The following is a 21,999-nucleotide window of genomic DNA, read 5'->3' as shown; positions in this document are numbered from 1 at the left end:
GGCAAGCAAGCTATTTGCTGAATAAGTGATTGAGACTACATTTTGCTTGTTATTCCTTTCTTTAAGATCTTTGCTTGGTTACAAGTAACAATGGCTGAATAATATACTGATGAATCTAAAAAAGGGATGTTAAGCTGGACAAAACTGAACCTATATTCTCCAAAAACCAGAAAAAACCTAGCAATTACAGTTGTGCCTTATATCGTTCCTCTCTTTCATTCTGCCACATCGATGCTGCATTCAAGTGAGTGACAAGAAGGAACACTTAAATTCAAAATTTTTAACTTATTAATGATTATTTTATTCCTGCTTTGTTATTTTTTCCCCAGCTACATGCCAAAACATGCCCTCTTTAATTACTCCCATGTTTGAATCTCTGCAATCTGCCTGCGCCATGCTAGTTCAGTAAGGTCACCAGCAATTTCCTCTTGGCAAGGTCCAACCTTTCTCCTATATCATCATCCTTGAACTTTCTGCCACTTTAGATCATATTTCCTGAATCCCGAAGTTGTGAAATCTCTTGGCAACATCTAGCTGTACAGACCACATTCAATCCTCAAATATACACTATAACGCTCAGACATTTTTAAGGGGAGTTGTTCATATGCACAATAGAAATGACTGTAGACTTCAACAGAATAGTCAAATACCATATTTTGCTCTTTGTGGACGTTATAGTTTTAATGGTTTTGTGCCTAATGATCATTCCCCAGAACATTTACCCTGGAAACTCTATCCTTTACAGGGTAATTTTTTCCTCTTCCCATTGCCTAAAGTAGGAAAGAAGCAGAAAAATCCAAAATGCACTAACAGATTCCTCTGCTCAAAGACAGTATTTCATTATACACAAAGCTTTAGGCCTGGATGGCCCAAACTACAGTACACCCATACTTCAGAATCAGGCAAATTGTGTCATTTTCAGAAGATATCTTGCCTTCTTTTCTGTGCAAATTTCTTATCTAATGCAGTGATATTAAAGGCATAATGCTTTGTGATTCAACCTATGCTTGCCAAATTAATTTCTTCACTATTGCTTGACATCCCTGATGCCACCAGCAGTCAGAATTTATCATCTCATTCATATCACTGATCACACCACCCACATGATCCTTCCTCAGCCTGCTTACTCCAACCCTGCCTTAAGAAGTATTAAGTCATAGGTAGGTCACTGCAAATGAGGGGTAGCTAGAGGTGATGGTGGCATCTCAAGGGGTGAGCTCCCCTAATCTCCACATTTACAGCTGTAGTTTTATCTTCCTCAAAAAAGACTTCTGCCCTCATAAGTAACCACTACCTGACTCATATATTAGTCAGTCCATATATTCCCTCTACTCCCACTTTAGCAGGGGAGTTTTACCAAATCCTACTTCAGATTTCTCTCGGGATTACAGAATACGTGACCCATTAAATTAGGCAAGGTCTTCAGGTCCATGTTTTCCCAATCTCTTCATTTGCCTTAGGCTGCAGGAAGGCTCTGACTGAACTAATTTAAAGAATAGAGGTAATTAAAACCTCTCAGATCACACAAAGGGTAAACAATCTACAAAAAAGGCTGATATGATTGTAAGTATGCTTACTCTTCACACAGTTATATCAAAATTATCTAGATTAATAAATTGAAACCACTGTAGCTATTTAAAATGTTCAAGCTACCCAAGGTCACTTGGAGATAATCACAGGAAGCCACGTGCAGGCCCTGAGCAGCTGAGAGACCTCAGGGGCAATTGCCTGTGAAAGGAGGTACCTGTGGGCAGAAAAAGCCCCTAACCTTAGCACCATACATCAGCATCACTGTCTACACAGCTATTCTTCCACCTGAGGCATGCATTTTTCCTTTTAATTTTTTTTTGTTGGTTTTTCCTTTTTTGTTGTTGTTGTTGGGATTTTTTGCCCTTGTATTTTTCTGGCACCTTTGACTTTCTAATGAACTGTAACAGATGGTCAGCAATAGTTTCTCTCTCCTAGTCAATGCAAAGCATTTGTGGCCAGTAAAATCTAACTATTAAATTGTTTTAAACAAAGGCTTTGCTTTTTCAATCCTGTGAAATCACTGGAACACAGCTTGATGGCAGCAGAATGTGTGATACATTCAAGCAGGCAGATGCCAATTAAAATCCTCTGCAATCAGAACTGCAATTATGTACAAAGTTACAGAGAAAAGTAATGGAACGTACCTTTTGTTTTTCAACCCCCATGAGCAACAGAAGAATAGTGTTGAAAAAATTTGGACTTAACCAAAGAAACATGCAGGGGATGTCTTTCTTTATATCCACGTGTTACAAATGCTTATTTGATTGTAAAATGTGTTACAATGCTTCTGTGCAAACAGAAAGTCGACCTGAAGCACACTTAAAGAGATACAACTATTAAAATTCTCATTAGGTTCTGCAAGCCAGATGTCAGCATATGCCATCTCATTGTTGATTTGATAAAGTATATTCTTCCAAGTCATCAGAAGCAGTACAATGCTTCAATACATGCAGTCCTCTGCAGTGATCAGTAACAATTTTTTGCATAGCCTAAACATGGAGATCATCTACAATACAAGAATTCAGTAATGAAAAACCTGCACTACATTTGCTCCATTATTTGGTTTTATGGGTTGTCGGTTAAAGCCATTTACACTGCTGCAGACTTCTGATTCTTCCCAACCAGTTCAAGCTACTCTGGAATCCTAATACAGAATTCAGGGTAAGCTCACTTTAATGTACACAAAGCTCTAGTTGTATTTTAACTTGAGAAAACACAATTGGAGGTCAAACGTTAGAGCAAGCACAGGCAGCATTCCACACAGCAGCAGTGCTCAAAGTGCAGATAAAAGAGAGGGTGTTTCTTCCTGCTTAAAGAGAAGTGTAAAGATAGATGCTGTATTGTAAGAGACACATACTCCAGTCATAGGAGGCATGTCTAGAAACAGAGATTTCAAAGGGTTACATAAAGAGGTTTAAAGAAAGCAGAGGAATGATTAAGACCAAGCTGTAAGGAACTGAAAAAAACAAACAAGGAACCTTCCAAAAGGAGAGGAAATCGGGTTAATAGTTTCAGTGTTAGGACGAAGAGAGGAAAAAAACCTGTAGTGAACACTGCAGTAAGAGCTCTACAAGCCATTTTCACATCAGACCTTTACATAATCTGATACACTTACCTGTGGCCAAATCTTAGCATCCACTGCCTAATAACTAGCATGCTCATGGATTTCAGTGTTTCTTCTGGTATTTTTAACTCAACAATCTGTAAAACATATGGTTTCCTTCGCATTCAGCACATCTATATTCTGACCATCTAAATAAATTCTGCTGGTTTTACTCTGCCATTAATTAGGGCAGAGAGTGAAAATCTTGCTCTTTTAATGGACACTAAACTAATATTGCCCACCAATATTGATCTACTATATATTTAATGTATAAGAATAACATGAAACAATGGAAAGTGAAAGAAAGAACAGTTGTGCAGAGCTTTTATTTGGAAGTTCTTACATTCTTCTGTAGAGTTTAGCCTAGCAGCATACTTTAGTTCTGGAATATTCATAAATATACAAAACAGATGTACTAACCAACCATATAGTTTATATGGACACATATGAAAAAAAAAGAAAAAGCAGGGAAGGAAAACAGATCCAAAACATCTCAGCAGGGATTCAAATAATCTTTTTCAGATACTACTCATTCAACTAAGGCCATCTTACAACACCTGCAACTTCTTCCAAATTCTTAACCCAGACCAGACAACATTGCATGCTTCTTTCCCAAGTGAATCAATCATTGATTTTCCCTGTGTTTCTATAGGGCTGTCAATGACTGACAAAGTAAATCCCTTGGAGAAGCAATATTTCTAAATAAATACTAAAGCTCTGTGTCAGATGATTCTGGGTTGTTTCAAACAGTATTTACGAGTTACAAAGGAAACCTAAAAATGTATGCATATAAAATATCAAACTCTGCTTTAGTACTATTAAGCAATTATTGAAAAAATACTGAAATAAAAAATTGTAAAAAACCTAAGAAATTACATTTTGATAATTTTGAATGGCCTTCTATAATATAATGTACTGGTAGAGTTCTCAGTCCTGAGAGACATGGGCCAGGTAAAGAGTGAAGACAGGATCCTGAATTTTAGGGAAGCAAACTTCCAGCTCTGCAAGCTAGTCAACAGGATGTCCCCTGAGCAAATGCCCTTGAGGACAAGGGAACAGAACAGAACTGAGAGATCTTACTTTAAGGACATAGAGGGCAAAAGCTCCTGAACTCCAGGCATAAGAAATCAGGGAAGGAAGGCCATGGCAAAGTCAGCCTACTGGTAAAACTAAGTGGCAAGAAGAAAATATATAGGCAGACCATTTCACAATGTGAAAGTGCAAACAGGTATTCTGGGAAGAGCATAGGGATGCAGTCCAAGGCATGTATCAAGGTATGGCTGGAGCTGAGCATCCCTTGGTAAGGGACACAAAAGTAACAAGGGCTTTACAGCCAGGATAGAAAGGTCAGGGGAATGGAGTTCTCCCACAACAGAGGTGACTGACAAACTGGGAAGAAAGAATGAGGAAAAGACTGAGGTATTCAACAACTTTTTGCCTCAGTCTTCTTCTTCTGACAGTCTCTTTTTTTCACACCTCTTGAGCGGATGGACCACAAGAAAGGGAGTAACTGTAAGAGAAGATCAGATTCATGACCACCTGAGGAATTTATATAAATCTACAGGACCTGAAAAAATGCATCCCAGAGTCCTGAAACTGATAATGTTGCCAATCTGCTCTCCATGATATTTAAAAAGTCATGGCAGTCAGGGCAAGTCCCAGGTGACTGGAAAAGTGAAACTCAGCACCTATCTTTAAGAAGGGTACAAAGGATGACCCTGGGAACTACTGACCTGTCAGCCTCACCTCTCTGCCTGGGAAGACAATGGAACAGATCCTCCTAGAGTCAGTGCTAAGACACATGGAGGACAGGCAGGTGACTAGGGACAGCCTGCATGGCTGCAGGAAGGGCAAGTCCCATCTGATCAGCACAAAAGCCTTCTAAAACAAAGTGACTGCATCAGTGGACAAGAGAAAGGTTACAGATGCTCTTTTTCTGGACTTCTGTAAATAAAGCCTTTGACACAGTCCCCCAAAACCTCATTCTCTCCAAACTGGAGGGACGGATTTGATGGATGGGCTGCTCACAGCTTAACAAATTCGCTGTATGGTCACATGCCATCCACAATCAGTCAATCCCTCAATGTCTGGATGCAGATCAGTGATGAGTCGTGTCCCTCAGGGTCTGTATGGGGACCAGCACTGATTAAAATCTTCACCAATGACACAGTGGGACCAAGTGCACCCTTGGCAAATTTGCAGACAACACCCAGCTGAGTGGTGCAGCTGACATGCCTGAGAGACAGGATCTCATCCAAAAGGACCTGGACAAACTCTGGGAGAGAGCCCACAGGAATCTTACAAGGTTCAACAAGACCAAGTGCAAGGTGCTGCACCTGGCTCAGAGCAGCCCTGGTACCAGCACAGGCTGGGGATGCACAGATCACAGCAGCCCTGCCCAGAAGGGCTTGGGGGTGCTGCTGGCTGAGAGGCTGGACATGCCCCAGCCATGGGCACTCACAGCCCAGAGAGCCACACGTGTCCTGGGCTGCATCTAAACCAGTAATCATTTCCTACATTTTATGTATCTCATGCTCCTTTGAAGGGCTGGGGCTTTAGGAGCAATCATGTTCTTAAACTTAATCAGAACCACATGGAGGTCAGTGTGATGGCCCATCCAAGCAGAACTGGGAAGTATATTAAAAGCTAACTATGAAAATTATTTCACATGTAACCTACAGAGTTTAAAAAGCCATTTTAACAATGTTAGTGTCTTGGTATTGTTGAAAACAGAGCATGTAAATGAAATGACTCGGGCTACCTTCAATATTTCTACAAATCAGATTTCTGAAGTTTGCAACTAAAAAGAAACAAAAAGTGTAACATGCAAACAAACTCAGACAAGTGAAAAAGACAGAAAGTAGGACAAAACCCCTATTTCTATAGCTTTCCTCCTGTTGCCTATTTCTGATGGGGAGACTACAGGAGAGCCAAACATTTGTAGTTTCTTTTGCATTAAGTGCTGACATCCCTATTCTATAATGTAAATCTGGACTTTGTATTATTTCGTTTTAAACACTATTAAAATTACAGAGGCAGTAATAGTTCACATTAGTAAAGAGCAAAGAATGGCAACCACAAGCAAGAGTGATTCCACAATTTAAACCCTCACAGGTATTTAGCACACATGATACCACCACATATAATTTAATGTGTACTATGTTATTTAAAAATGAAGTAATGTATATAAGCAGGAGACAAGTCTATTAGTCTACTAATAAGTAATGCTTAATAGTCATACACAATTTTGAATGAAAACCACAATCAGTTGCCAGTATCAACAAAACAAGCAGGCAGCTAGCTTTTTGTGTGAATTTTGTATACATGAAAGGGAAATAAATAGCACTTACTAGTGCCAGACACAATATGAGCAAACATTAGACACAGAATCAATGTACAGCTCTGTATATGCGTCTCCCTTTTGACCTCCAACATTCTTGCTGAAAGTCTAGGTCACAGAACAGGACTTCAGAGCCCTTTGTCTGTGTGATTTAAGCTCATGGTTGTGAGTCACAGTTAAACAGAGAGCCCTGTCAATAATACTGGTAAAGGATCACATTTAGGGAAAATTTCTCTCCTCTGATCTTCACAGCATAAATAATGCTTACTCTGTACAAGTTCTAAGTGCAGAACTCCCATTGAGGTTTCATTAAAAAAAAAAGTACAGAATACACAACAGATCTACACTGTGGATAGGAGATTCGCAGCATGAATAACTTGGAGAATAACTTTGCCCTTAATTTGAACTCATGTTCTTCCCTTGTTCCCCACATGGCATTTGAAAGACCCATGTGTAGCTGCATTTTCCAGTCATGCTGCAAATATGAATGGAGAACAATCGCACTCCCTCTGATGACTTATATGAAACACGTATTTCCAACAAAATCAACCAAAATCATTTGGTAAGACCAGATGATGAAGAAACATCTGTTGTGTACTTCAGTCTGATGTTGTTTACTTACAGTGGGAAGAATAACCTTGAACATTCAATTTTCAATGGCAGAAATGCCACTGTTTCTTCAGAGTACTGATACATTATTGTACTTCCAGTGCTTGATACAGATTTATTTGTGTATGTGTGGATGGAAGCACTACTGAAAGCTGTTCAATTAGAGGGACAATAAAAAACTACACCTTCTAATATAGAATTCTGTTAATGTAATTCTTATTGTACTTTAAATACAACTATAGGGGTTCTATTTCCCAGAGAACCACTTAGTGAACAACTTAGCTGAGCATTTACAGAGTCAGTTTATCAAGCTGTGCTCGTAAAAATCAACTTCTATGGTTTTTTGCAACTCACCAAAACTGCCTCCTTATTCTCCTGACTTTTCCAAAACTGGGAGAAAAAGAAAAAATTGATCCCACAGGAAAAGAAAGTGATGTACACAAGCTTCCACTACTTAGAGATTTAGCCTTACAAAAGGACAATCTTTTCCATCCCTTTTTTTTTTTTTTTTGCTTCTTAGTACAGTTTTCATGATAGCAGCAATCCTACCACAGACAGCTTCAGTCAAATACTTTCATTGTGAGCACTCTCAGTAATTAAACAGGTCTCAGTAGCTACAGACCCTGCTGTGTCAAGATCAACACCAGCAGGCACCATCACTAGACATGACAGAAACAGAGAAGGAAATTTTAACCCAAAACCAACAGGAATAACCTAACAAACTGTTCATACATCTACAGTGAGCAAGTCAGACAAGACACTGTCAGGAAAACTGTGGATTTGTCCTATTGACAGAAGAAAAGAAAGAAAAATTCTGTCACAAAGAATAAAGGCTTCTCAAAAACTATTATGGAGAACAAAACTAGTATAGTTTAGTTTAATAGTAATCATTTAAGGCAACCTTTTGGGAGCTGTGGGAAATTATTAAACATTATTGTTAACACACAAGATGAGCTGGTTTCAGCATTCATCTCATTCTGAGGAAAAATTACTAGCATAGATATTAACATGCTTAAGTCAAAGCTTTATACAAAACTGGCCCATTTGCAAAATTCTGGGCAAAATGCACTTCCAAGTACATTTACAAATGAACTTCACTACAAGCACTAGCATCTGCTAAAAACAGGAAAAAAAATTCAAGATTCAACTTATGATGGAGATTTTAACCATGAAGACAAAAAAAGAAGCTAATATCTCTGGTATGAGGTTACTCTCTGTTCAGGAGCCTGGCTTTGGAGTGCTACGTTTTGCATGGAAAATTCTATGAGGATGGGGAGGGATTAATGCTAGATGGAACGGAAGATAAACAAACATTTCCTACAAAACATTCTGGGTTTTCATAGGATTTTAAAAGGGGAGGAGGGCATCAATATATTCTCTATCAACATCTTTCAGTACTGATTTTAAATCCATTCCCACCATATTTCCACCTTTGATAACATATTCTCAAAAAATGTAGTCTCATTATAATAATCTGCATAATGCGACAGAGATTGTGTTTTTTAATTTCTAAATTATCACTTATACTTTAACATGAAAAAAGCCTGAAAAGAAAAACAGAAGGCAGAACTGGAGTACAAATCACCAACCACACGCACCTTTCACTGTCACTGACATGTAACAATTCTAACTGATGCAAATACAGGGAACTGTCAGAACATTTGCCTGTATAAAAATAAGACTAAATAAACAAGAAACAAAACAAAAAAAAAAGGGAATAGATTAACTCAAATAACTAGTGTGATTGAGGGTGCTTGCAGCTAAGGCACCTGAGCTTTCTTCTACTTAGGAAGCAGCAGATGTTCAGGCAATAGATGCCCAGGCATCTTCCTCACTGAAAACACACTAAACCTCTCAGAAACCTCTGAAAGGCCAATTAAAACAAATCTTCAGGTCTGCAATAAAAAAATCCAGGAGCACAAGCTTCAAAATTAGCACCTCAGACATCACAGACAGAGAATAACTGTTCTAGTCAGTTGGCTTGGCCAATCTGCAATTAGAAGGCTCTCTGAAACCTCTTATAAGCAAAAGTGAAGGAGCAGGAGTTCATTTCTGAATAGAGATAAAGAAGATAAAAAAACTCCCTTAAGGAATCAGTGAAAGTCAGATTTGTAGTCTCAAAGAAGGCACTGGAAAAAGAAAATACCAGTATTTCATTAGCCAAAAGCCACAATATGTGGGCTGGAATGAAAGGGGAAAAAAAAGGAAAGAAAATAAAAAAGGGTAATATGAAATTTTGTGGGGAAAAAAAAACCTGAGGGCTATGATAGAGACTGTATAAACATCAGTAAGTATGTCCAAAACAATCTGTGCTCTTATTAATCATAATTCTACAATGATAAAAAGACCATCTTTTGGAGTGAAAACAGTTATCACTGTCACATGCTCCATTATGGAAAGGATTTATGTGGTTTCCTCTTAGCAATGTAAACCAGGGCTTGAAAAGTTCCACGTATTTTGCTTTTCAAAGCCCTCTAATGGCAACTACCGGGCATTACAGTGCTAATCCACATTTAAAAACGGCAAGAAATACTGGAAGAAAGGAGTGTTGCTCTACAGTGTCTCAGTATAACAAGGAGCTGAAAGTTAAATAAAGCAAAGGATAGTAGCTTTAATCCAGAACTGAAATTATGGGTCGTATTCCTTTGCTTTAATGTCAGCAAGTTCACCCCAAAATTTCTCATAATACCTTGCAGAAAATATAATCAATTGTATTCACAGCATATCCCCACTTCTTACCTCAAATCACAGTTCTGTATTTCAAGCAAAATTTGGACTCAAAGCCCATGTTAATAGTTCTGAGCCAAATTTGTACCATTTTAATGCTTTTTATGACCTTTATTTTAATTCAAGCCTCTCTTCAGGGACAGTAGTTAGAGTCTCCTATGACTGCTAAAAGGAAAAATATGCCCTATCTCTCATTCTTTTTGATTTCAAGTGAACAAAAGGCCAAGGGTACCCAACACCGCTGCATTCATTTTCATCTGTTTTGTTTAAACACGCAATTGCTTTATTTTCATCAATGATCTCGTTAGTACAGTTACTTGCATCTTCAGTGTAAAAAATGCTCCGTAAAAGCAAATTTTACTTCATATCAAACCAGTCAGGACTTTTCAAGCTGTCACTTGATACACAAATATACCACCACATACCATTGAACCTACTCACCTTTCTCTTATTCACTTGTAGAAACAGCCTGTCTATCTGTTCAAAAAGACCTCAAAAAGAGAATTGATTTACAGGACATATTGATGGAGTCAGACTTTACTAATGACCAAACATAATGAAGTTACATTTTTTATCCTAGTATCTCCATCAGGCCACTTTAAAGAGGAACTGAAGTTCTCCTACACAGTTCACAAGACTCTTCCAAAATGTGCAGTATTTCCATCTGTCAACTGGCATGTTTTCAAGGCAATCCCTCTTGAGCCATAAAAAATAGGAAGAAACATGAAACAATATAATAATAATTAAAAAACCCTACCACAAAATCAAATATTACATCATATTCTATGTTTTTTTAAAATATGTACCCACTAAAAAGAAATCTACAGCTTGAGGTCAACACTTCACAGAGAAGTAGTCAGAAGACTATGTTTATTGCAATGCTACTTACGATAATCCAAAATACAAAATGACCACCTGTAAATTATTCTTTGGGTAGGACTTTTAAAGCTTGGAGAGACACAAACATGGAAGTGTGAATTTTAGCCTCAACTAAAAAGGAAATAGTAATGAATCTGGTGAAATGGACCATAAAAGTAAGGCCTTCTTTTTCGTCTACAGGCTTTCAACAGCACCTTTATCAAATGACACAGCTAACAAAATATAGAGTGCTTTTCTCTTAGAATGGTCTGGCTTTGAAAGGACATTTAAAAGCCATCTAGTCCAACCCCCCTACAATGAGCAGACTTCTTCAATAAGATCAGCTTATTCAGTGCCCCATCCAACCTAGTTGTTCCAGGGACAGGACATCCACAATCTGTCTGTGCAACCTGCTCCAGTGTTTCACCAACCTCATAATGAAAAATATCTTCCTTATCGCTAGTCCAAATCTGTTCTACTTCAGTTTAAAACCATCACCCTTTGTCCTATCACAACATATCTTGTTCAAAACTCTGCTCCTCATATTTTTTGTAAGCCTACTTTAAGTACCTAAGGCCAGCAGTAAGGTGCCTTCAGAGCCTTCTCTTCTCCTGGCTGAACAACCCCAACTCTCTCTCCCAATAGCTAAAGTGCTCCAGCTCTCTGATAGTACAGGGCAGGGCCACAGAAACTGACTCCAGCAGGTCCATGTCCTTGCTGTGCTGGGACCCCAGAGCTGATGCAGCACTGCAGTGGGGTCTCAGCAGGGCAGAGGGGCAGAATCCCCTCCCTGCCCTGCTGCCCACCGTGCTCTGGGTGCAGCCCAGGACACGTGTGGCTCTCTGGGCTGTGAGTGCCCATGGCTGGGGCATGTCCAGCCTCTCAGCCAGCAGCACCCCCAAATTCCTCTGAGCAAGTATGATGATTCTGTGTCTTTAACACTGCTCATTAAACTTATGGATAAACTTTATCATTCCCTAGATTCTCCCTTGCAGTCTTCACTGAAATCCTTAAATCAAGTTTTAATCCCACAAAAGGGGAACAACTTTCGTGGAGAGAGTTCTTGATCATAAAGAAAAGTGTGTGTCCCCTGTGGTGTCCCACTAAGTTAAAAAAGGGTCTCCCAATGCCAGAACAGCACTTGGGGCAGGAAGAGGCACTTCTCCAAGCAGACATGTCCTTAAGACCTGAAGGTAAATCATACTATAATCAGAGGCTCATATTATAGCTACCAGTGCACAGCAGGACACCCAGTTCCAAAGGATCTGGAAGCTGCACAGGGAGATCTGACACAGCATAGCTCTCTGCAAGAGATGCTCAACTGCAGACCCTGGCATGTTTCTTTCCAACAATGTTCTAATGTCCATTCTGAAATACACCACCTGCAAAAATACTAAACAAAATATAGAAAAACCAAATAATTTAACATGATTTTTTCCCATTTTTGGTCTTTTAAAAATGTTATATGGTTATAACACTTAGTTTTTGAAACTGGGTCCTTATTGCATGCAATGTTTTATGCCTGTAAAGAATAAGTGCATGAAGTAAAGAGAACACGGAAAAGACCCAAATCACTGGCCCCTGCCCCTGATTTAAGTCCAATTTCTATGCATTTTGATCATATTAAATTTAACTCTTGGAAGTTTAAACTGTCAATTAACTCAAAATAAGTCCCATTAGATAGGGTAGGCACTTGATTCTCCTGATTGTTTGACTGTTGTTGAAATATAACTGCAACTGATTGCAAAATAATCACTGTTAAACAGGGTACATTGTGTCTCAATTCAGAAAAACAAATGCTTCATAAATGAAAAAAACAAATTTGCCTTTTTAATTCACTCATACCTTGTAATTCTAGCTCAGATGTATTTAGTTTCATTCCACAATGTACTGAATAAACAATACTCAAATAACGCTACCAAGCCCCAGCCTCAGCAAAGACTAGATTTTTTTCCATATGGAATAAATACTGGTATAGTTTTCCATGTGCCTTTGCTTACTTTCAGTTCTAAATATAAAAACATGGCAAACATAAATAGGCATAGACAAGTTATCAAATCTTGCTAGAGCCAAAACCTGGACCCAAATATAACATCATAAGGCAAACAGGTTTGGACTCAAATTCCAAGATTCTGAGGGCTATAGGAAGCAGCTGCTAAACTCAAAAACATAAGTGCACTTTCATCAAACTTTGGTTGACTCTTTTTTTGTTTTGCTTGTCTGTTTGTTTCAGTTGTTTTTGTTGTATTTGAAGTGTCCACAGAAAATTAATTTGCCATTTTGACAGCCCTAATATGTAAAGTGTGTATAAAAGAACAAATGTATGCATTGAAAGGCTACTTCCCATTTCCAACCAAACAAGAGTAAGTATGTTCCTGAAACCCAGCCAAGCAGCTGCATTTCAAAAAAGTTCTGTTTCATTCTTAATTTGGAAACAAATGAGACTGCTTTGCAATGTATTATTTACATTACTCTAATAATCTAGAAACCAGATCATGTGCCTGTACATATAAAAACTTAGATTGTAATTTGGCTGACTAGACTGCTAATCATATTTTCAGCTGTTTTATTAACAGACCTTTGTTTCATGGGACTAAGATGCCAGTGAAATACTTCAAAAACACCAAAAACGACACGACATCTTAAAGTGAGTGAAAGAAACAGTTTTGGCTTCAAACTGCTTGCTGTCTGGCTGTTTGTCCTTCATGAAACACATGGCAATTCATAGACAGGACAGACTGCTTCAGAAGGAATAAATTTGTAGACAGGATTCAATTCTGACAGATCCTCAGCAACTGCAGCGTCAAGTAGGATTCTTCAAACTCCACTGCACTCCTCAGATTTTACAAATGCGTTCTTACACCAACAGGAGCATCTCCCATGTGCACAGACACTACCACAGAGTTGTTTTTGTCAAGCTTGAGAAAGCCCTTAGAGAAGGGAGAGAAACTGCTGTTTCACGTAAACTCCTGCTCAACTTTCATCGCTCTTATGTCATTAGAAGATACAGAGGAATGACAGAGGAGCCGCAGTCAGCTTGTTAGCAAAGTTATTACTAAAAGAACACCTGAAGGAACTTACCAGTAGAGAAAATAAAAACTGTGTTGTCCCAAAGACCATATGTTTTCAGAGCATCAGTAAGATTTCCTACCGCTTCATCCATAAGAGTCACCATTCCTGCATAATGGCGCCGCTTCACATCTTTTATGGAAGAGTATGGTTTCACATATTTTTCAGGGACCTCAAGAGGTTCATGCACAGACTGAAAGGCAAGATAGAGAAAGAGGGGCTGGGGTGCAAGGGATAGAATGGAAATTAGTTAAACATAAAGTACTAAGTGCAAAAGTAACAGCAGCAAAAGCAGACCTCTTTTATCAACAGTGCAGGTAGTGTCTTTTGATTTCTTCTACAACTTCTACATCTTCTATTCCCTGCACATAAACTAAGAAAGCTTTGAAAAATTACTTTTGAAAAGCTGTGGGAAAACATCAGGTCTATTTTTTCTTCATAACATAATTGTTAACAATTTCTTTCTATTAAACTTCTCACCTTAAGCTTCCTTTCTCTGTTGAGAAGTGCAAACTACTTGCTCCACCATTTCTAAAAAAGTATCAATTGTATTAAAATAGAAGAAGTGGAGAAGGGTAGCAGGCCAGGACCATGCAGACAAAGCCAATTTTGGTAGCAGGTGAGTTTTACCACTGCTAGTTCTCACATTTAGCTTGATGGACCCATTGAATAGCCCTGAACTGCAGCTCAAACACAGCTCTCTCTATTAATATTTCATCAATGTTTTTGAAACATTCTTTAATGCTAAAGTTATCAGAGTAACAGCTGTTGCCTGTACCTTCTCAGTTTTGTGATTGGCTATAAGATCTATAGCTCTTTCTGTGAATAAATTTGTGGAGTACACATTTTTAAATCCAGTTGCAACTTCTTCTCCATCTCGAAAGTCCAGAGCACAGCGCGTCACATTCTTTGCTCTGATGAGGACACAGCGATCATGAGTATAATAATCCTCACTGCCCAGGAGATAGCCTACAACAGGAAAAGATGTCAAATGAGCAGGCCAACATCGTGTCACATAAACACATATGTCAGGAGGAGAAAAAAAGTCAAACACAAATGTCAAAACATTAGTGGTTTTGAGCTAAAACACAAATTCAGCCCTGGACCACCTACTGTGAGACCCCAGACACATCTAAGTAGCTCCACATTTAATACCTCATAGGCTTTTCATTGCTAATGCCAGCATTAATGCCAAAAGAAATTAAACATTTTGAAAACAGTTTAATGACCTCTCATTTGTACTTGGATGTCCATGAGCACTAAACTAATGCACTTACAGCCAAGGCAGTGATCTAGCCATGAACTAGTCTGATTCTTGTGTATGATTTCTATGTTTGTATTTTGATGTAAGGCCTCTACCTCTATTGGAAAGTTTTCAATTTTTAAATCCATTTATTCAAAAACACCCAAGTATGAATCATCTTTTATGTCTGTTGTAATGCAGTTTCTGATCCACTGCTGACACCAGCTGGTGAAGAAGAGACACTATCATTTAAAGATATCCAAAAGAAATTAAGTAAAAATCCTGCATGTATGGATTTGCTCCTACCTAGGGGTAGCCAGTTAGGCATAGAGAGCCCTTGTGTTTTAGCAGGTACAAATAAAACTTTTCAAAATCACTTGAATCTCAAAAATTACATTTGAAATTAGATTTTAGATTTCTCCCCCAGTATCCTGAAAAAAACACAGTCCTGTGTTCTGCAAAAAAAAGAACTTGAGACAAAAATCCAAAACAGAAGAAATTTACTTGAATTTTTTTTTCAGCAGCTGCAGCTAGTAATTTCTGCAAAACAAATGTACAGAAAAAATAAAGTTATCTTAAATTAAATATAAATGTCTACTCCATTTTTAGGAGAATAAAATGGTTAATTTTTCAAAAGATTCAAAAGTAGTGATTTTATAGGCAGATTGCTTACATCAATGTACTCAGAGGCACATGTCACATTTTTTCCATTTTGAATGCCCTCTGGGCAAGACTGCATCAAGTGTGCCACAGAATCAAACACCCCTACTCATAATGGATGCCTACTGGAATCACAGGAACATTGTAGGATAATAAACCACTAACTATATCCTCTGAAAAATCACATCACACTGAGTAGCCAAAAACCATACCCAGAGCCAGCCTGTCCTCAGGCTCCTGCATTAAAAGCCTGCTCAGTCCCAGGGTGAGATTTCACAAGGAACAGCAGCCTATCTACACCCATGCCATCACAGAGATCCCAAGCTCCTGTGAAGGGATGGGAGAAAGCACAAATGCTCAAACAATGAGAGCCATGATATTCCAATCCACATATATTAGCTTAATTCAGTTGTGAAACCACAGCCCTCAGCAACCTGAAGAGTGAAAAGAAGTAAACTATCTAAGGGAACAGTTTTTCCCACCTCATGTTCGGATGATCATAATTTATAAAAGGCACACACATAGCACAGTCAACTCTTCATTGAAACGGCAGGTTAGACAAGAGCAACGCAGGCTTCCATGTTGAAATGAACTATTTTGAAATTCACCATTCAAGTGTCTCAAAAACAACCGAGTGGAGATGGACCTCTTTGAGCTCAGTGCTGTGCAGAATGACATGTGCATCCGACAGCCCAAACCACATAACACCCAAGACACTTGTGCAAAACTAATAAATGTGGAATTGACACTGGGACAGGAGCCGAAACCACACTCAGAACAACAAACAATGCATAGCTACAAGCTGCTCTGCAAGTAGTGCCCTCACACTTAGACAACCTACTGTTTAGTCTGAGAGCTTCACTTCCTAACTTCTGAGTTTTTGGATATTTCTTTACAGAAGCTTTCACACCATCTCACCATCAGCTCTAGAAAACCAAAGTTACACAAATTGGCTGTAATCCCCCTTCCCTATTCCCCTGTGCTGCTGTACGTAGGAGATAGAGAATTTGGAGTGAAAAGTTAATTCTGGGAAGGAGGGAGGAGTGAGGGAAAATGGTAAGAGAGAAACATTTTATTTGGAGCCACACAGTAATTCTGATACTTTCTTCAGTAAAGCTTGAGCATACATTTAAGGCATTATCATTTTTTAAGGAGTGATACTTTGGAAATATGCATAGCCAAGTATGGCTTTACTTATAAATCAACAGTAAATCTGCTGCTATTACAAGAATGGGGCAGTTTCTCATCTTTTTCAACACTGCATTTATTGCCCATATTAAATCAAACCATTACCAAAGTAAGTGTCAAATCCTCTGCGGGTTGGAAGGCATTCTTTTCTGTACATTCCCAAATGCCACTTCCCCACCATGTGAGTAACATATCCTGCCTCTTGAAGTAGCTCTGGGAGGAGTTTCTCATCCAGTGGCAGACAGCTGGGCTGGCACGGCCAAATTATCTGGTGTTGTAAACCTGTGTGGATCTAGCAGAGAAAAGAAGTGTGAGAGATCCCTTACAATGCAGCCCACAGGTTAATTCATAAGCAGGTGAAAACAGAAGCACAGCAGCATTGGGGATTAGCATTATTTTTAGGGGCTCTTTGTTGTCTTAGATAGCACAAGTTCTAACATCATTATAGTGCAAGGATTTCGTACCACCAGAGCTTCATACCTGCTCAGTGTTTCTCACAGGCAGCTCCTCCATGCACTGCCTGTCCCTGGTCCTTGCAGCAGCCATCTGACCCCTCTTACTCCAAATCCCACCAAGCCACTCTTTCATACCACTTGTTCTTATGGGCTACAGGTGTGGCCTGTTAAAATCAGGCCTGCTTCTAATCTTTAATAATTGGTCCAACTGCAACTCATTGGGGGATAAGATTGCCTTCCATACCACCTTCATTTACCCATACTGTATCTCCCTACAGTTCTTCATTTTACCACTGTAGCACTGCAGATGATGAGGAAGCTGCAGGTGAAGGGCAGAGGTTGCATGGAGGAAAACAAGAAAACAGCACTGCAAGAGTTATCTTCCCAGGCATAAATCAAGCACAATTAAAAAAAATCCAAAACAAACCAACCCAAAACAATCACACACAAAGGCTTTTATGCTTTTAGCTAGAAATCTAACAGGTAAGAATTATCATTATGGTCTGTTTGAAGGCTAGGGACATCTCAAGATGGAATGAGATTTTAAATGTGATTGAAATGGGCAAAAATGCACATGGCAGGTGAATCTATCAAGCTTTTGCCTGCATCAGAGAACAGTCCCTGGAGGAAAGGTCTATAAAAGAAAACTATTTTTCTATTAGTCTTCTAAATGGACATTATATATACATACTTGTATATTTATTTGCATGCTTGAAATTAGTACAAGCACTATAGAAATAGTTGGATATGGGGATGACACAAGCTTCACACTGACTAGATCTGATATTCAATAGTCCTGCTAAAGTTTCCAGTCTTACTAAGTGGTGAATTTTGTATTAGTTTACAAAACCATCACTGAGAACAATACTATGTAGTAGTATGTCACGCTTGATATAAGGGACCTCCTCAGTTACTGATACTATAAGCTGACTTTTGTCAACTTCTTGGTCTTCTCCACAATCAAAAAGGCACTTCTCTAAACCTAGGCCTGCCAATATATGTATACAAGTATATATGTTTGTTTATATATTAAATATCCCTAGTTATCTGTGTGTGTCAAAGCACAAAGTCTCCAAGATTCCCTGGAGCAGATGACACCAGATTTTATGACTTCACTAAGCACACCAGTGTAGCAAGCTGCATTATTAACTTTCAAAGCATTGCTTTGAAATTTAGCAACTCTCTGAACGGACTTTTAAAACAAATAAGCCATGATCTTAGGCAAGTGCGTAAGGCCCTTTTCTAAAGGGTGTACTACTTCCTCATCTTCTTTGAACAAGGAGGTTCCAAAAATTAAATTTTAGTATAGATTTTCTATTATACATAAAAAACGTTAAAATATTTTAAAATGCTTTATTACAGAAAGCATTAACAAATCAAATGCACAAACTAGCAAAGCATTGTAATTTCTTGCACTGTATCTGGAAAATGAGAAAAAAGGAGGAGGAGGCAATAATAATAAAAAATATCTATAGCTATCTTAGACTAATACCACTGCTTTTCTTTCAGACGGACTGCAAGGTGACTACCAAAATTTCAGTTCCACATTTAGGTTACTTTGTCAAGTTTCTGAGCAACTGTTAATCATATCCATGGGTAAAACAATTTTTAAAAGATCCCATATATTTGCTGCATAATTACTGCTGCACAGAACGCCTCCTCTATTAAAAAAAAAATAAAATAAAAAAAAAAACCAAAAAAAAACAAACACAAAAAAACCCCAGAAAACAAAGAAAAGAAAATTACTTCAATTTTCTAAGATTATTTTACTCAATTGCAACATGGTCAACACAAAGATTATTAAACTATCAAGCCAGATATCTGGGATGAATTTAAATCCAGACTGAACTAAAAGTATTTTCAAAGTCCACTTTTAAGATGTGATGCAGCAGTGGCCCCTTTTTTAGAAAGCACATTCAGATTATGAACTGTATTTTAAAACTGTTCACTACGAAAAAAATATTTTAGGTTATTTAATAGAACAACCTCAAAGGTTGATAATGTAAATTGCTTTTTCCTATTCATCATTATTCATTCTTCAACTTTTCAGGAACCAGACAAATGCTGCTTGGAAAGAGTGTCACCTAGAACAACATTCCGGCAAGGAAAGACAGCATCCACTAATACAAGATGACATTTATTTTCTTTCACTCAGAGCAGTTTATTTGGCAATCACTATGGTTAACCTGGATGTGCAGGACTTCTTGAGACAGAGGGGAAGTTCCTGAAACACACTTAACCCTTTGAAAGTTTCTCCCTTCTGTCTATGCTGTGTGTCCATACTTTCTTTCCCACCCCCCACTCCCCATGTTTCTGCCAAAACTGCAAAAAGGGTGGGAAAGGATAGAATGATACCAGTTTTATAAAGCCCAAATCTTATATCTGTACAATTGGGGAAAAAAAAAAAAAGAAAAAACAAAGTGGGAAAATCAGGATAATCACAATGAACTATTTAGACACCCAGACTAATGCCCACTCTGTGCGCACTCCATCGAGGAGCACAGAACATCTTCACCTCCTGCACCAGGTGGAGGTGAACGTATAGTTTGCGACGCATTTGGGCGCTGCACTGGAAATATGTAGCAAAAACTGAACAAGTAATGCTCATCTGCTTCTGTCTGCGTCTCGACCGGGTTGTCCAGCGGAAAAATATCCAAGAGTCAGGCGACTAGGGCAAGGATATTTTCCAGGACAGCCTGCCGTGCCTGTTACTCCAACCGAAGCACAGAGAACACCTCGGCTTTTCGGGAAGAGTGCAATTTGCACTGATTCCATGTCTAGTTTACTCCCGCGCTCGCAAGGCGAAGTTTGCAGCTCCGGAGCAGCTGTTTCCGCAGCGCAGCGGCACGGAGACCCAGCCAGCCCCAGCTGCGGCACGGAGGCTGCCAGAAGCGGGCAGGGAGCGGCCAAGGCATGCCCCGGGGCAGCGCGGCAGGGGTGGGAGCGCCCGCCCTACCTGGTAGCGGCCCGACAGGAGCTGGCTGCGGGACGGCGTGCACAGCGGCTGCGTGTAGTAGCGCTCCAGCCGCACGCCGCCCGCCCCCAGCGCGTCCAGCCGCGGCGTGCGGATGGCAGAGCCGTGCCAGCCCACGTCGCCCCAGCCCAGGTCGTCGGCCAGCACCAGCACGAGGTGCGGGGCGGGCGGGCGCGCCGCCGCCGGCCGCGGCAGACACAGGGGCAGGCACAGGGGCAGCAGCCGGCTGAAGCACAGGCTCAGCAGCCGGCTGAAGCACGGGCTCAGCCCGCCCGCCCGCCGCGCCATCCCCGACAGCCGGAACTGGGCCGCGGGCAGCGCGCCGGGCCGGGGCTCCGCCCGCCGGGAGAGCGGCGCGGCCCACGGGGCGGGGCCGGGAGCGCGGGCAGGGCCCTGCCGTCTCTGTGGGCTGCGGGCCTCCAGGATAGGCGTCGTGCGGCTTCACGCCGATGGGTTTTGGTGTTAGCTTAAAAAAGAAATTGTAAAGGTTTTGCCGATGTAGGCAAGGTGTGCAACCCGCTGATGCTGGCGGTCCCTTCTAATTTTGTCTTACTTCAACTCCTATATTAAAAACCCGGTTCAAACTTCGGAGCCTTTCCCAGGGGAAGCAGTGAACCATGTGCAGGCTTGTGTCTCAAGTCATCTTTGGTTTTAGTGAAGTCAGTACAACATTATGAGGACAGGACAGAGTGCATTCTCGTAAAATTATCTGGGCTGTTACTTTTGCCTTCATAGCAGCTCATCCGTCTTTCATACTGCCTACCGAGCTTATTCTGTGTGCAAGCACAGTAAGGCAGCTGCCACACACACACGGCTTTGCTGCTGGGCAATGTGCAGGACAGGGAAAAACAAGCTGCAGCCATCCCTGAAGATGCAGCTGAGGTGAGCGAGGCGGTGATTATTCCTGTTGGAGAAACTCTCCTGTCAGCACCAGCTGCTAGTGCACACACCCACCCACACACACACGCACTCACACCAGAGAGAACCGTGTGTCTTCCCTCTCCCTTCAACCCCCAGCCCCCCGCAAAATCATAGGCAGCCCGTGCTTTTTTCTCTCCATTTTGTCCACTCAGATGAGAAGCCTAGATCGAGGTCTGGCTGTAAAATGGTGCTTGTGACTGTTACACTGTAGGAAGGAAGTGAAGTAACGCAGAAGCAGAAATAGCAGCAATGTCAACGGGGCTGTTTCTTCAAACCATGTAATTGTCTAAAGCAATATTGCAATCTACCTTAGTTATAAGCTTGATGTAAAATTTAAGAGAGTGAAAGGACAGAAATAGCTGTCAGCTCTGATCAATTCAACCGTATATTTCCCATATTCCATTTAGCTGGAATGGTTAATATGTGTATTCCCAATATAGCCATTTGGTAACAGGCAAAAGAACAGTCCACATTAAAATTTGTTTTTCTTGGTTGGAAAGCCAAATATTGAGTATACTGGATTCCTGGCTATTTCCTGACAAGTCTCTCTAGGAAGAAAGTTCCTGCTTGTTTTAATGAAGTCTAGTGGATAAGCCTATGAAGCTACAAAGTTAGGGTTTTTTAAAATCCCACAGGTTTCCCTGATGGTTTGAAAACAACAGCTATGATGAGTGATGTCAGCTTTTTTTCTGCACTGAGAATGTCCTACAATCTACAGCCATTACTGGAATGAGAAGCAACAGTACTGTCCTAAAGTCAGTTTTCTCCAAAGTATATTCTGGATTACTGACAAACTGGTGTATGACTATGAGTAGTATTTTC

At 40.0% G+C, this 21,999-nt stretch overlaps 1 protein-coding gene across 1 annotated transcript in view; it reads right to left on the bottom strand.

The window, feature by feature from the left end:
- The window catches only part of ARSB (arylsulfatase B), a gene marked incomplete at its 5' end in the record, with an annotated part of 62,751 nt that extends 42,207 nt beyond the window's left edge, over nucleotides 1-20,544 (bottom strand). The window contains 4 exons of the mRNA XM_084225317.1: nucleotides 13,749-13,956; nucleotides 14,515-14,705; nucleotides 16,933-17,119; nucleotides 20,239-20,544. Coding sequence (XP_084081443.1) covers nucleotides 13,749-13,956; nucleotides 14,515-14,705; nucleotides 16,933-17,119; nucleotides 20,239-20,544 — 892 coding nt within the window. The remainder of the gene's footprint in view (nucleotides 1-13,748; nucleotides 13,957-14,514; nucleotides 14,706-16,932; nucleotides 17,120-20,238) is intronic.
- Nucleotides 20,545-21,999: the final 1,455 nt, after the last annotated feature.

This window comes from Fringilla coelebs (genome assembly GCF_963513975.1).
Source record: "Fringilla coelebs genome assembly, chromosome: Z".
Taxonomy (NCBI): domain Eukaryota; kingdom Metazoa; phylum Chordata; class Aves; order Passeriformes; family Fringillidae; genus Fringilla; species Fringilla coelebs.
Note: the sequence above shows the minus strand (reverse complement) of the source record. Positions and strands in the feature narration are given on the sequence as shown.